This window comes from Emydura macquarii, unplaced genomic scaffold (assembly GCF_026122565.2).
Source record: "Emydura macquarii macquarii isolate MOO-44397 ecotype Brisbane River unplaced genomic scaffold, CSIRO-AGI_Emac_v2 contig_369, whole genome shotgun sequence".
Lineage (NCBI taxonomy): Eukaryota > Metazoa > Chordata > Testudines > Chelidae > Emydura > Emydura macquarii.
In genome coordinates, this window is record NW_027130506.1 from 3,831,445 (window position 1) to 3,846,472 (window position 15,028).

The 15,028-nt window shown below is 41.6% G+C and overlaps 1 protein-coding gene across 2 annotated transcripts in view; it reads right to left on the reverse strand.

Annotated features, from left to right (window-relative positions):
• SNTB1 (syntrophin beta 1) overlaps window positions 1–15,028 on the reverse strand; it is a 150,265-nt gene that overhangs the window by 11,147 nt on the left and 124,090 nt on the right. The window contains exons 4-6 of one of the 2 annotated variants that reach the window (XM_067530917.1): window positions 13,443–13,582; window positions 6,311–6,358; window positions 1,313–1,509 (exon numbers count right to left, since the gene is read on the reverse strand). In XM_067530917.1, the coding sequence (XP_067387018.1) occupies window positions 1,313–1,509; window positions 6,311–6,358; window positions 13,443–13,582 (385 nt within the window). The remainder of the gene's footprint in view (window positions 1–1,312; window positions 1,510–6,310; window positions 6,359–13,442; window positions 13,583–15,028) is intronic. The other variant, XM_067530919.1, reaches the window with a different exon arrangement.

Genomic DNA, 15,028 nt, shown 5'->3' on the forward strand with positions numbered 1-15,028 from the left:
ACTGAAGAATTTCAACAAAGATGAAGATGCTTTTGAGTACTAATTAGTTTCGTGGTAATTGAAAAAAGGCCCTGATCATTGTAACCAGTAGCCTATTACAGCAGGAATTTTGTAGCATGGCTGATTTAACCTTTAGGTTAGCTCAGGGAATGAGTGCCAGATGAGACTCAGATGTTCAGATAGAATTGATGGAGTCCCCAGTTTTACCAGCGTTGACTAAAGGAAAGAGTGAGATGGTAAAGGGATCACAAAACAAGGATTTTACAGGTTTGGGGGATGGGGTCTGAACAGTGAGAATTGCACACCTTTGGACAAATAAGAAGACACACCAACAAATGTGGGTGGTGGGATGAATGGGCTCAGCCAGAAGGCCATAATATGGGCTTGTCCACCTGGGGATGTTATTCTGGAATAAGGCGAGTTGTGATTTGAAGCCCTATTGCTATTCTGGAATAACTCCTCATGTGAACACTCTTATTCCAGAACGAGAGCACCCAGACAGGGAGTTAATCCAGAATAGCTATGCCATTTTCCCCATGTAGACAAGCCCTAAGAAGAGAGACTGCTCTGCTCGGTCACTCAATCTTGCTTGCATCTTTTATATAAATTATACAACAGAAGGAAGGGAGATTGTCTTAAAGGAGGCGGTGGTTTGCACCCATTATTATTAGACTGCCCCCCATTTTTTATTTTAAAAAGTGAAGGTCAAGATGGGTCAATGGCTAATATATATTTGTGAATTTTGGACATTTATGGTGCTCATCTTCTCCACGCCTCTTTGCAGATTGGTGCTCCACCTAGATCACCAGGAACCTTTATTCCCTCCCCCAGTGTCTCCTCGTACTCTAGGAGGATGTTCCTTCCGTGGGTCACAGAACTGTGGGCCTTTGACATGGAAACATAGCAGAAGCAGGAGCTTCTCCTTTCTCATCATGACAATCACTTCCCAAGGGCAGGAATGCATTATCAGCTGCTAGACTCATATCAGAATGAGGTGGAAAAGAGCAAAATAGAAGTCAGAATGACACAATAGGGGGCCTGAAACCACACAGCTTCCCACAGTTACCATAGAAGTTAAGAGCTGGCAGCAAAAGCAGCAGTGAACTTTTCACAAAAACATTTTGTCTACATTCTGAAATCTCAGCCAAGTCTAGTGGAAATAGCTTGGGGAAACCAATAAACTTCTCCAAGAACTGATCCTGGATTAATGATCACAGATCCAGTATTTTGATTCTCGTACTAAGAAACTGGCCTAAGGACAAAAGCCAAAGTGATTCAATGTAAAGAAGAAGAACTTGCAAGTGTTACTCACAGGTTGTGATTTCCGTGATGAGCTCAGCTGAGTTGTGGCAGCCCTGCACTATGTTCCTTGTCCACAGTGAGAGGTCTCTGCTAGTCTCTGTCCTGAAGAGATGTGTTTCGATCCCTTGCCTTGTACCGGTGCGCGTTGCAAAAGATAAATCCATTGCAGATTGTGGGGATCCCTTACCTGGACCTGGATGGACCAACCTGAAATTGGATTTAAAAATAAAATAACATGTTTGCCTTGCTTGATGCTGCTCAGACGGCTAGGAATTTCATGTCGCAAAATGTGTATGCAATGGAGTGAATTTAGTGCTGGCCAAAGATGCTAGAGTAACAGCCTAGAAAACAGAAGGCCTCTGTTTATCCACACAGCAGTTGCAGAATGGGCAGAAGCAGGGCGAGAGTCCTTAACACTGACCTGAATGTGGGACAGAGAGTAACTTCGATTCCAAGCCCACTCAGAGTTGACATCCTTGTTGAGGCTGCCAAGAAGAGTAGCGAATAGTGCCAATTGTGGGGGGTGGCTTTTGTGATGTGGACAGTTCTTCCAGGATCAGGACATCAGACACCCAGGGTTGTATAAGATCCTAGCTCTTTTTTATTTGGGCTAGAAATCATACTTGCTGGGCCTGATTTTCAAAACATGGAAAGCACAGTGCTGCGAGCACCTAATCTGCCTCACAATTAAAGCAAATGGCACATGCAAAGGAGCGACAGAATGTCTAAATGGATGACAGGATGTCTAAATGTCCATCTGTGAGGGTAAAAATATTCAATTTGCCTCAGGGATTGTGGCAGTTGTGCATAAAAATTAGCTCCATAATTGTGCGCCTGACTTTGGCCTTAATGTTTAAGGCCCTAAACTATATGGTTTGCTTCAGAGATCTGAGTGCCAATGCAGATAACATTATATATATCTATAGAAACCTCTTCCTTCCAGTGGCAAAATGTATCTCAAATAAAACTTAAAAATCTGCAGCCTGCCTTCACAATAAATGGTGTTAGGTAATAAAGGTAACAGACTCCTACAAAATATCTAAGGACCAGTTCCAAGTACCATCTTGTGTATATTTTTCCTTAAACAACTAAAGCACAAATAAATTCAAATGCGCCAGCTATCTGTAACCTTGAAGTTTTCTCTTGTATTTGGCAGTACATAAAGAAAGATTGAAGCTACTTTTCTCCAGACTGTGACCAGCTGATCTTCAGTGGCAAAGAAAGATTTGTTCACCTAACCCAAAAGCTACATTTCAGAAAAGGTCACGTTAAGATAAAATTGACATCTCCTTTCTCGTTGAGATTATCCATATTTTTAAAGGGAGGGGGCAGGACGGTAGAGAAGTAATTCAAGGACATTGCAACAGTTCAGTTGTAATGATGAATGCAGAGAAACATTTAATCATTTGAGGGTTAAACACTAAACTTCAGAGAACTGGTAAAGTGAAACCAGGAAGATTCTTATACTAAAGAAAACAGGAATATAAATGTGTCCTTTTTATCTCACCATATGTAAATGATAAATGTTATATAAAATGATAAATGTCATATATAAGACCAGTGCTCTGATACCTGCAAGGTAAAACAATTCCTAAATCTATTAAATATTAATTCCCAACTAACAATTTCTTTTGCACCCCTTAAAGAAAGATTCTTTGTACCTGAATCAGGACAGTGTATTATAAAATAAGTAAGTAAGTAAAGCCACAGAAGTTTGACATTTGAGAATAAGACGCCTCTATTCTGAAACACTGCCCCTTGGAAAGTGCTGAACACACAAACTCATTTGAATAGATAAAATTATAAAGGCAAAAGTGTTTCTGGAACCACCAGATGCCTATAGCAGGAAGATTTTTGAAAGACTTAATGGACCAGATCCTCAGATGGTATAACAAATGGAGGCAGGCCAATTTACGCTAGTTGAGGATCGGTCCCACCCCTCTCAAAGTGTGATTTCTTTCCTGCCAGGATATAAAGTTTCCTAGGTTTGTCCATCTTTGACTTGATGGAAACTTTCCATTCATTTGTGGCTTTTGATCAACTTCTTTGATTTAAAAAAGACAAGACAAGACAAACCATCAGAAATTAAAGTAGGGCCAGGTTACTGTGTGCAGATCTGCCCCCCATGTGGCTGGGGAAGTGTGCCTCTTCCATAGAGGTCATCACTGTACCCCACAGGCATCCTGTAACGCAGGCATGGCTTGAGGCATTAACTTCCACAGCCCCCTTCTGAGTTTTGGCACCCTCACATCTTTTGCAGGGGATTTTGAGGACAGCTGATAGCACATCTCCATTGCAGCCATGCTACTCGATGGAGGAAGGGGCAGAAACAGACCTTGTGTGGAGGCCTCCAGATCTAGGACAGAATTCCCTATTTGTTCTGCAGGACTCTCTTCCCTTCCCTACTCCTAGTGAGACAATATGGTGAAAACTCTGCAAGGGCCATCTGGCCCTTGACTAGCAGAGCAGAGGACTGGGAGTCAATACTCATGGGTATATTCCTGGCTCTGCTTCTAACTCCCTTGGGCAAATGACTGCATGTCTGGAGAACAAGGTGGCAAAGTAATATCTTTTGTTGGACCAACTTCTGTTGATGAGAGAGACCAGCTTTCTATCTTACACAGAGCTCTTCACAACAACACTGCATACAGTATGTCTGGGCCTCAGTTCTCCAATATGCACAATTGGTATAATAATCACTTTCACACTGCCCCAACGACAAACAATTTTTAGTAAGGAGGTTGAGAGCCTTAGATAGAGGGTCTTTTACAAAATCAAACTGTTGTTATAAAACAGTAAGTTACAGAGCACGGTCTTAACAACATTAAGGGATGGTCTAGATAATAGGTAGTCCTGCCTTGAGTGCAGGGGACTGGACTAGAAGACCTCTCGAGGTCCCTTACAGTCCTACACTTCTATGTTTATTTCCTATGAGAAACTGTCCACTAGGAAACTGTTTCCAAGTCCTCTATCTCATCCTTTCTGCTGCAGACAGAGTTCATTAACTGCTCTAATAAGCATTTCACAGCACTTCTCACAGTGTGTGTCATTCAATTTGGAAACCACATATTCAGAGACAGTAGGCACCTATGGCCATGTCTATATATACAGCGCTGCAACTGCACCGCTTCAGCCAGTCTGGTGAAGGAAGGCACTCTATGCCAACAGGAGAGAGCTCTCCTGTCAGCATACTAAAGCCACCTCCACAAATGGCAGAAGCTGTGTTGGTGGGAGAAGTTCTCCCCGCGACACAGCACTGCACACAAGTGCTTATGTCGGTGTAACTTATGTCTCTCAGGGGGCTGGTTTATTCATGCTGTAGTGTAGTTATAACCCTAAAACTAGTTCACTTCTACAGGAAAATGGCATCACATTTTATCGATAATAATAATAATACAGCAGGGCTAATGTTACTGGTTCTACAGTATGTCGACAGACACAAACAAGCAGCAACATACACATTAAAATACGTTGGACCTGCCTAGGACCAAAACATCATATCCACCATGAACCATATTTATTCCAGACTTTCTCATCCCCCACATTATCTTCTTACCTAAAATGAATAATAGAATTTCAGATACATTATTTAAAATGCTACTCATTGTACATCCAATCAGAGAGCAGGCTTTGCAAAGTCATGCAGTGAGACATGAACCAGACAGGTATTCAGCAGGAAATTAATATTGTGGGATATCATTACTGAGGTATTTAGGTCTGAGACAAAGGATTCCCAAATTTCCTTTTGGCCCATATTATTGCTGTTCCTATGATATACAGTGTCGGAAACATCAGGCTATTGAAAAACCCGACATCCATTAAAGAAAGCCAGTCCAACCAGTTCTTTTTGTAAAGCCAAAGAGCATGTCCTTTAGCTGCTCAAACTGGCTGATTCATGTAAAAAGCAGTTATTTGTTTGAGGGGGATATACAAATCCACTTTGCAAATGCTCCTAACAACATTACAGAACATCAGATCATTTACTAGCACGCACATCTTTCACCGTTCATAGTAAAAAGAGGTCATCTGAAGGTTATTCAGTGGTGGACACTGTACAAAGAACTACAGAGATAGAGTGGACGCTGGTCATTAGCATAACCTTCAACTTCCAGCCAGTGCAGTCACTTGAAGGTTCCTCAACAAGACAGACTTTCCAAGGTATATGGAAAAGTACATGGGCACGTATACAGTACAGGTCTAAGAAGCACTGAGCTCTTCTAGAGCTTTTTCACCAGAACTCAGAGCAGCCACCAGAGGGCATAAGAATGTTGGTAACTGTAAACCAGTATGCTCAGGATTAAGTTGATATGAGGTGTATTAAGAATAGACAGTAACTGTAAAATGCCCCTCTTTACATACCCTAGAGAGCAATGAAAATTTTCAGTTTATCTGATTGCTCCCTGTCTACTGTCTGCATTTTTCAGTTCTTTACACATGCCCAGTACCATGAGATGAGGAGCACCAACCAAGGGGTTGGTGCTGGTGGGGCTCTGTGGTCTACATTTTACTTTAATGATCCAAAAAGCATCTCAGGCCTTTGTTGCAATACAGAAAAATCTTCACCAATGACAGTGAAATTCTCATCCACACCATGGGGAGAATTTTCAAAACAGGTATTCAACTGCTCAGCTTAGATTTATGTCAGTAGGCATTGATGTAAATTCTTTGTCAAGTTCAGTCATTAGCAGCTCATTCGAGCATGAAACTTTGAAAAACGTAACCTTGTAACATTATTCCTTTTCTACATAGTACACTCCCTCTGACTTCTCACAAGAGACCTGCTCTCGAACAGTTATGCTCTTTGGAAATTTGTCCCCGCTCAATTACTCATCCTAGTTTTGCCCCTAATGTAACTTCACTGGAAGACGCAAGACAGTATTGAACTTTCAGACCCTCCTAAAAGGAGAAAGCAATACAGGTTTGAAAGTGTTCTTCACATTTTGGGTTGGTTGAATATTTATCTAGTCATATAACATAAATAGTGTTTGTGGAACGGGAGAGTACTCACAACAGCTTGGTGCTCAGATAACATCCGTGATGGAAACATTTGAAAAACCTAGATAAATTAAACATAACACACAGTAATTGCAATTATAAAATGTCTAAGCTTGCGTTGGCATTAACAACAAAAGCTATTTGTTGTTTTGTGTTCCAAAGCATCAAGAATCTTTCCAGACAAAGGCACTAACTATCAACGAAGTTAACACCATTTAGGACACAGAATGTAGCTTTGTATTAGTTTTTGGGCACAATGATCTGTAGATGGCCAATATTAAATTAGAGTTTAGTACTTAGCAGTTTTTTCATGTCTACTATGATATATAATGCTGTTTTATTGTAGGGTTTTTTGAGTTTTTTTTAACTTCTACAGCACTTTACAAACATTTAACATTGCATTTTTTAAGTCACACACGTTCCTGTGATGTGGGTAAGTATTGTTATCCTTGTTTGACAAATGCGGGGAAACTGAAACACACACATTATGGCAAAAAAAGTCTCAGACAGCACCAGAATCCAGGAGCTCTGACTCCCAATCGCCTGTGCTATCCCAGAGTGCAATGCCTCTCAGCGTACGATTCAAACTTCTCTCTATTATATCTGAGCCATATTCCACACAAAGCTGGAAGTAAAGACTGATGTTGTTTTTAGGTCTTGCGTGGATGCCTAGCATTTATGTGTTGAAATATTGAAAAAATTAAACATTAAAAAAAAGAAGAAAAAAGATAGATCCATGTAAACCTACTGGTGCCAAACTGACAAGCAAACAAGGACAGGTTGAAATTCTGCTGCGACAGTACTGTAGAAATACTGTATCCCTTATCACACCTTCAACTTCCTCTGCTCATTGTCTAAGATAAATTGAACAAGACTCTGTACAAAAGTATCTGCTACTGAACTTGTTCAGTGTTCAGCAGCATTTCAAATATGCTTTATCTTAGCAAAAATGTTTTCTCAAGGACTCATAAAAAAGCTGAAAGATAGGAACAGCCAAGATTACAACATGTTGCCTGCAAACTTTCCAGGTGAAAAGTTGCACCAGTCAGCGCACAGAAAGGTATTAGAGAATGAGCCAGTGGTTGGGCTAATCACTAACAAAGGTATGAAACTAGCAGTCAACATCAATAATGAACTGCATGCTTTTTTTAAAAAAGAACGCTTGCTCTGTATGGCAGATAATCAAATTAGGAGTCCCACTGGGTTTTGAGCAAAATCCAAAAAAAAAAGAACAGGACATTTAAAAAAAGACACAGCAGCTACTTGGTTTAGGATTAATTGGGCCAAAAGGTTGTTGGGAGGTTCAAACAGGGAGCACCCACCTACCCACAAACAGATAAGCAAAATGCATGTTTCCAGGCGTTATGTGCTCACATTTAGGGCTTCATAAAATGAAATCACATGGGATCTGACGGATTTTTTTTTTTTTTGGCCAGTTTCACTATGTGTAACATTGCACAACTATCTAGGTGCATTGCCTCATTGATTTTCCCAGTCTTCATTTTCTTAAGCATCAGGAATAGGACCACTGCTGTAGGCAGCATACTGAAGGTGGACTACAATGAACTCATCAGGAACATGAGGCCTGTATTCCTCTTTAAATACCCGTTTGCACTTCCTTGCTACTGAATGGGCCAGCTTAAATAGAGTTTATGAAATAAAGGTTTCCCATTAGCCTAGAAGCTGCTGCTTCTGTAATGAGAATTCCCCACTATGTCCCAGCACTGTCAGAAGTCACTTTCATTTATCACTGGCAGACAGGCAATATTGTATCCATGTTACACAGGGAGAGGGATAGAATCACAATACTCACACTCTTTGAAAGATCTGAGCTAACATTTTCCGAAGCGCCCAAGCGACTTCCGGCCCTAGGTCCCATTTTCAAGAGAGGCTTAGGGCATGTCTACACATACAGTGCTGCAGCGGCACAGTGGCACTGACACAGCTGCGCCGCTGCAGCATATCTGGTGAAGGCGCTCTCTGCCGACAGGAGAATCGGCATAATAAAATCACCTCCACGGGCAGCAGTAGCTATGTTGGTGGGACAAGCTCTCCCACCGGTCTACAGTGCTGTCTACACCAGTGCTTATGTTGGTGTAACTTATGTCGCTCAGGGGGCTGGTTTATTCACATCCCTGAGCAATATAAATTACGCCAACATAAGCTGTAGTGAAGATGTAGCTTGGGGTTGCCAGGGCCCAGATCTTCAATTCCCATTAAAATAAGTGGGAGTTAGGTGCCTAAATACCTTTGAACAGCTGGGCCCTTGGTGCCTAAGGGCTTGTCTACTTTGACCACAGCAAGGTGTGGTGGGAACTTAACTCGCGGTGATCTAACTGTTTGTATGCATCCTGCTAACATTCCTTAATGACTCCTGACAGTGGCCTAATCTAGTCCTCTTTGCAATGGCACCAGCTCAAAGTGTATTAATGAACTGTTGACATGCGACAGTCCGGTGAACATAAACTGTTAAGCACAGCAGGCTAGGGCAGGGCTAGATTCACACCCCAACTTGCTGCAGTCTAATAGTTCACGTCCACATGCCCTAAGTCTCAGTGAAAGTCAACGGAACCAAAGCTCTTGTGTGCCCAAGTCAATACTGAAAATGGAGCTTCAGTTCATTTGAAAATTGTATCTAATCCAAGTTGTATGACAAAACTTAAACCATTATTCCAAGGGTACTTATTTTCCAAGCATTTGGGTTCAATCCAACTCCCACTTAAATCAGTGGAAACATTCCCATTGACTTCACTAGGGGATGGAGGTAGCCACTGAAGAGCGTTAGTTAGTTTTCTGGGGCCAAAGAGGGTGCAAAGAAGGCCAACTCCTCCCTCAAAAGCCTTCAGCTAGTTGACCATCTGTGAGACAGAGTCTGAAGGTTGGAAGAAAAATAAAAGAGATGAGGAAGAAATATGGCAAATACTATACTGGCATTTAATCTTTCTTTAAAGGTGAAACCAGCGTTGTGTGCAAAGTACTGAACTGAGAGTCCAAGAGACTGATGTGGTCCTTTTATTTCCTCAGCAGGCACAGCATGGACAGCAGCAATGAATGCTCCCCTTCACTGTCCTGCCAACATGCCTCCACGTGCCTGTGGTTAATCTTAGTCTCAAGCGAGGTGGACTGTTCTGGCTGCCTCTCTTGATTTAGCTGAACAATGTGGTCTGTGTAGCTCACAGCAGGTAACATTGTAAAGCAGCAACAATTATACAGCTGTGTCTCTAGTCTCTGCTCCCTGGGCAAAGATTTCTCGCTCTCTGTAATATGCATAACATGCTACAGTGATACCTACGTGCTGGTACAATATGTATCCCCCGTACAAAAGGAGAGAAAGACTCTCCATCCAGTATGTGTCTTGTATTGCTTGATTTTTTTTTTTAAATCCCCATCTAGAGCACAAGTCATCATTAGTGTTTTTTTCACTTAAGTAAAAGGGTGACCAGACGTCCCAATTTTATAGGGCCTTTGCCTTATATGGGCGCCTTTTACCCCCCACCCACTGTCCCAATATTTCACATTTGCTCTCTGGTCACTCTATAATGCAAGTTCCTTTATCCCTTTATGTATATGTTATGTATATGCTTATGTATTCAGAAAGTTTTGTCAAGGAGCATGGGCACAGATTAATTTTTCCTCCCCATTTAAAGCTTCTTCAGATTAGCATTTGCCCCTTCCAGGACTCATTCCCCCCATTGAGCCACAACATTCTAAAACCTCCTCAGTACTGAAAGATGTTGCAAGGAGACCAGATGATACATCATGGTGGCATTGGCCCAGCTAACCTGATACAATGTCACAGCTTCCGGATGTACCACCCGCTGCTGCAACATTGCAGAGTACACTGTACCAGAACGTCAGCATGTCCTGCAGCTCTTACCCTTCGGCTGCAACATCCTATCCAGCTTTAGATACGGATTCTTGAATTTGAGCTGTTGTCCTCTTATTGGATTTGCCTGAGGTACACTGTAAACTTGTCAGTGTGTTGTAAAGTACAGTGTGATCCCCTTACTTTACACCAACACTGTGCAAACATGAATGAACACATTATTTCTCTTTGACTACATCAGAAAGTTCCCTTATTTGATCGTGCCCCCCTTCTTTGTGTTTGAAGTAACTTATGTCCCCAACACAAGTATATGTACAGATATATACAGCAGTGGTGCTTCGCTTGAATCAGTTTTGGCTTCTTTTTCACTTGAGGGTTGTTTTTTTTTTCTTTCTTTCTGTTGTGCGAATGAGCCAACGATCCATTGTAATAAGAGCAAAAGCAAAACTGCGGTTCTGGTCCATGCTTAAATGTGCATACCATATCAGAGCAAACAGATCAACGTACAGCTGGCAACGACTTTGTATAATGCTATTCAAGCACAATAGAAATCCGTCCAAATGCACAGCGCCAGCTGTGTCTGGAGGAATCAGCTTTGCAAGTTATTCACTGATGTGGATAAAATTGCAGTAAATATTTTTCCCTCTATAGCTTCTCTTGCCCCTCCTCCCCAGATACATTCTGCGCACCCCCCAGTTTGAGACCTCTACCCCAGGGTGTTGATACTTTGAGGTGAAATGATCTCTAATATCCTTGGCCCTGTGGTTAAATTTTTATTTAATTTTCATTGAATTATTTGAACAACAAAAATCTTAGATAGTTAGGCAACCAAATGAGTGAGAGCCAAAAGGAACTAGTGAGCATGGCACAGGTGATGCCACTTGTGGCTACTTGGCACTAGTCCAGTTGAATGGAACAGCACTGAAAAATAATCCAGCTTGGAGTCAGACAAGGGAAATGAGAGTAGCAACTTCTTCTCATGCCCTGAGACTGTTCTAGCAGACAAATATGATTAGAATTAGTGTCAAAAGCCATCGATGACTCTCTGTGTAAGGAACTAATGTGGGCAGATCTCTCCATAGCACAGCAGACTGCACACATTCTGGTAAATAAAAAAAACAAAAACAAACCAGTGGGTCTGACCACCTGTACTTCTGATGGTGTCACTTCTGGATTTAACTGCACTACACTGACTCAAGCCAGTGTCTCTGTCTGGGATTTATGGGGAGTGAGATCCACAAGCAAAGCAGGAAGTCCACAACACAGCTGGAAAATACTTTAAATGGACACTGTAGGAAAAACTTGATGGCATGGGCTGCGTGCATTTCCTGTGCTCTACGCATTCGTTTGGAAATGATTTCTCATATGAAGCCTATTAGTGAGAATATTTTTGGAGTGGCACTGCACTTTAGTTCTGTCTAAATATACAGTAGATCACTAGAAGGGCAGAAGTTTGGTTAAGAAATATGCGGTAGTCTTTCTTTTCTGTTGGATTTCTTTTTCCATGTTATGGACATGGATGGTGAGGAGATCACACTTCTATCCATGTCTAAGTAAGTTTCTCTGGGTAAAACACACCTAACTTGCACTATTTTTGATCTGTCAGGTGGGTTACATGATTCACTATTAAAAAAGAATGTAAAATGGTACTACAGCATTCTTTGCAAACCATTTTCACTCAATACCTTTCATTAGATTATCCTGATGTATGTACTGTGATAAAGTCAGGCCAGAGGGCTGCAAAAAGGCATACCAGGGCCAGAGTGTGAGCCCAAGAATGCCTAAAGCCCTGGTTCCTGCAAGCAAGGATAATTGCTACAGGGCAATTAGGGACACCTGGACCCAATGAAGGGCTAGTCCAGGTGTACTTAAACCCTGCCTTCCCTAGAGGGAGGGGGGGAAGCACAGGAGGAGAAAGCTGCCAGAAGGCTGGCGGCGGCGGCGGCGGCGGCGGCGGCGGCAGCAGCAGCAGCGGCAGCAGCAGCAGCAGCAGCAGCAGCAGGAGGAGGAGGAGGAGGAGGAGGAAATATATCAAAGGGGTCTGATTTTCAGAGGGCAGATGCTCAGCAGTTTCAGAAAATCAGGTCCTCTTAAATTGCCTCAAATTGGGCACCCAAAATCACCAGTCACCACTGAAAAGTCTGGCCTGGTATGTCTATCTCAGGAATGGCCATATAAAAGCATTTTGTTAAATCAACAGTTTAAGCACATAGTACAATCTGTGTTATTAATTTGTTTGACTTGATTAGCTATGCGGAGCATTTTGGCACTCCAACACATTCCACCTGTTAAGGCATTTCAGAATCTACTCATCTCTTTTGGCTAGAGCTTGGGCATTGATAGAGATGAGTAGGTATGGTATCTGGTGCTCAAATAGTATGGTGATGGGAACCCTAGAAATACCTTAGATAGAAAGATAGATGGATTAGATAATGAGAACAAAGGAAACGCTGTGAACAAACCACTTAGAATAGGAACGCAAAGAATGCTGAAACGAAAACATTCCAAAAATGTGCATAACTCTTGGTGATAGGTGAGCTTCCAAAAGCTCAATTGTGGAAACACTACTGGGTGTCGTATTTCCAACCATGAGTAGTACACACCACTTCGTATGGACTTATTTACTCTCTTTGTTAAACACCCCCAAAAGTAACCCACAGACATACTTAGTAATGTTCCCCCATTCCCATATATCCCCTTGTATCTCTTAGCGCCCACACCATCACCCCCCATCCAGGACCCCGCAGCTTATCCCTTGTTATTCTCCCCAGACTTCCAATCACTCCCCGTGCCCCCCGATAACCTGCATATTGTCCCTGGATGTTTTATAACTTTTCCCCTTTAACTCTATGGGTTACCTGTTTGTTATTTTTTGAAACATTTACTCAATAAAAAACTTTAAATCTGTTCTTATCAGTTTAATGTACTAAGTTGGCTTCATGGTAGTAAGTCCTGGTGTAGTGTGAATAAGCATTCAGAAGTGTAGATGCTTATTTCAAGCTCCTGGTTCTGCAAATTAGGTTGGAAATCTCATGGGAACAGGCTCTCTCATGAGATTTCCAGCACTTCTATTTCAATTCTTGGCCCACAGTATTGCAGGAATAATCTTCCTTGTGATATTTTGGCAATTCCAGTCTTGGACAGAATTTGGAAGTAGGGGCGAGAAGGACACACCCACTGAATATTTCAAGACCTCAACAAAAAGTTTGGTTCTAAAAACATGTCATTTCAAGGGTGATGTGCATGACTATCTCTTATCTTAACAGATTCAGCCACTGCTAATAACTACTGAAGAGTCTGCAATAAAGTATAAAGCTACCTGGTGGCTAGAAGAGGGTAAGTATGGAGAGGGCTGAACCAGGCTTCTTTCATTCGCGGCATGCTGTCATATATTAAAAGGTCTTTCTCAGTCAGTACAACCAGTGCTGGTTTCCAGTGCTTCTCATTCTCTCCTGGCACCTGGAAAAGAACACAGTTACAATGAAATAATGAATGAGGAAGAGAAGAGGGACAGGCAGGCAGTCTGCAGCTACAAAGCCTGCCAATGTAAGCATGTCAGATTCTGGCTGAAAAGATCAATGAGGAAACAAGTTTTACTACTACAAGTCTCTGGAACTATTCTGCCTCCAAAATAATATCCTAAATTTATTACTAGAAGCAGCAAAAATGGATTAAAGCACAAGCAGATCGATGAACATCTGTCATTGTCATTAGTACTAAAACTTCCAAACCTGCTGAATCCTTTGCTCACTATGGGTTGTTGCATAAGTGAAATAAGCTGAGGAAAACTGAGACAGAGCTGGCTCTGTTATTTATATTTGATCTTTAAGAACCTATGAGGTTTGTTGTCCTTGCATAGGCAACTAGAATCAGTGCAAAACATACTGTGAGAAACAACTCTAAAATGGTGACATGAGGTGGTGGGGAGAGGGAAAACCTGATAAGCGCTCTCTGATTTCTACGATTAATGTCTCTTGGCATGATCCTGCACTCACACTTGCCACTGGGCTGAAATCCTGGCTCTGTTGAAGTCAAGTCAAAATCCATTGACTTCAACGGAGCTAGAAATTTACCTCTATTATTGTACTTACTACTACAAAGAGTGCATGGTAATATGTTACTTCTCATGTTAATAACCACGACAGCCAAAGTGATTCCAGAATTAAACTCTGTATTTGAAATGGTAAATACCTCTGATACAATCAAAAACTTGAAATCCACGATCTGTATGTTAGCTCTTGGAAATCAGGGAAAACTTTCTAACTCTGAGGATAGTTAAGCAGTGAAATGGGTTACCTAGGGAGGTTGCAGAATCCCTGTCACTGAAGGTTTTTCAGAACAGATTAGACAAACATCTGTCATGGACAGTCTAGGTACACTGAATCCTGCCTCAGCGCAAGGGTTGGGACTAGATGACCTCTTAAAAGTCCCTTCCAGCTCCACATGTCTATGATTCTTCTTGCAGCAACATGAACAAGCATGTTTAGCTTTTACATTGAGAAAAAAAACTCTCAAAAATGGTGAATTTGGTTCCATGATATGTTCAAACTAGACAAAAAGAGTGACTGTAATCCATCTAAAAGGGGCAGTAAGCCTACCTCCCTCCTTAAAATGATGGCATGCTCCAACTTTCCTTTTAATATTTTTTTGCTTTTTCTGCTGCCAACGAGGACATAGCCACCTGCTACCACCTACACAAACACACACCTATACATGAGTTCTACATGAAAATATTTTTAAAATAATTCACTTTGGAGTTAATCATTTTCTGTGTTATTTTAGAGGAAATTTCTCTCTTCAAAACACAGCTACATGTCTTTAAAGATATCCACCTTAAATGCACATCCTGTAGGGTTAATGTAGGGTCGTGTATATGTACTTCTGATGGTATCTGATCTGCTTGAG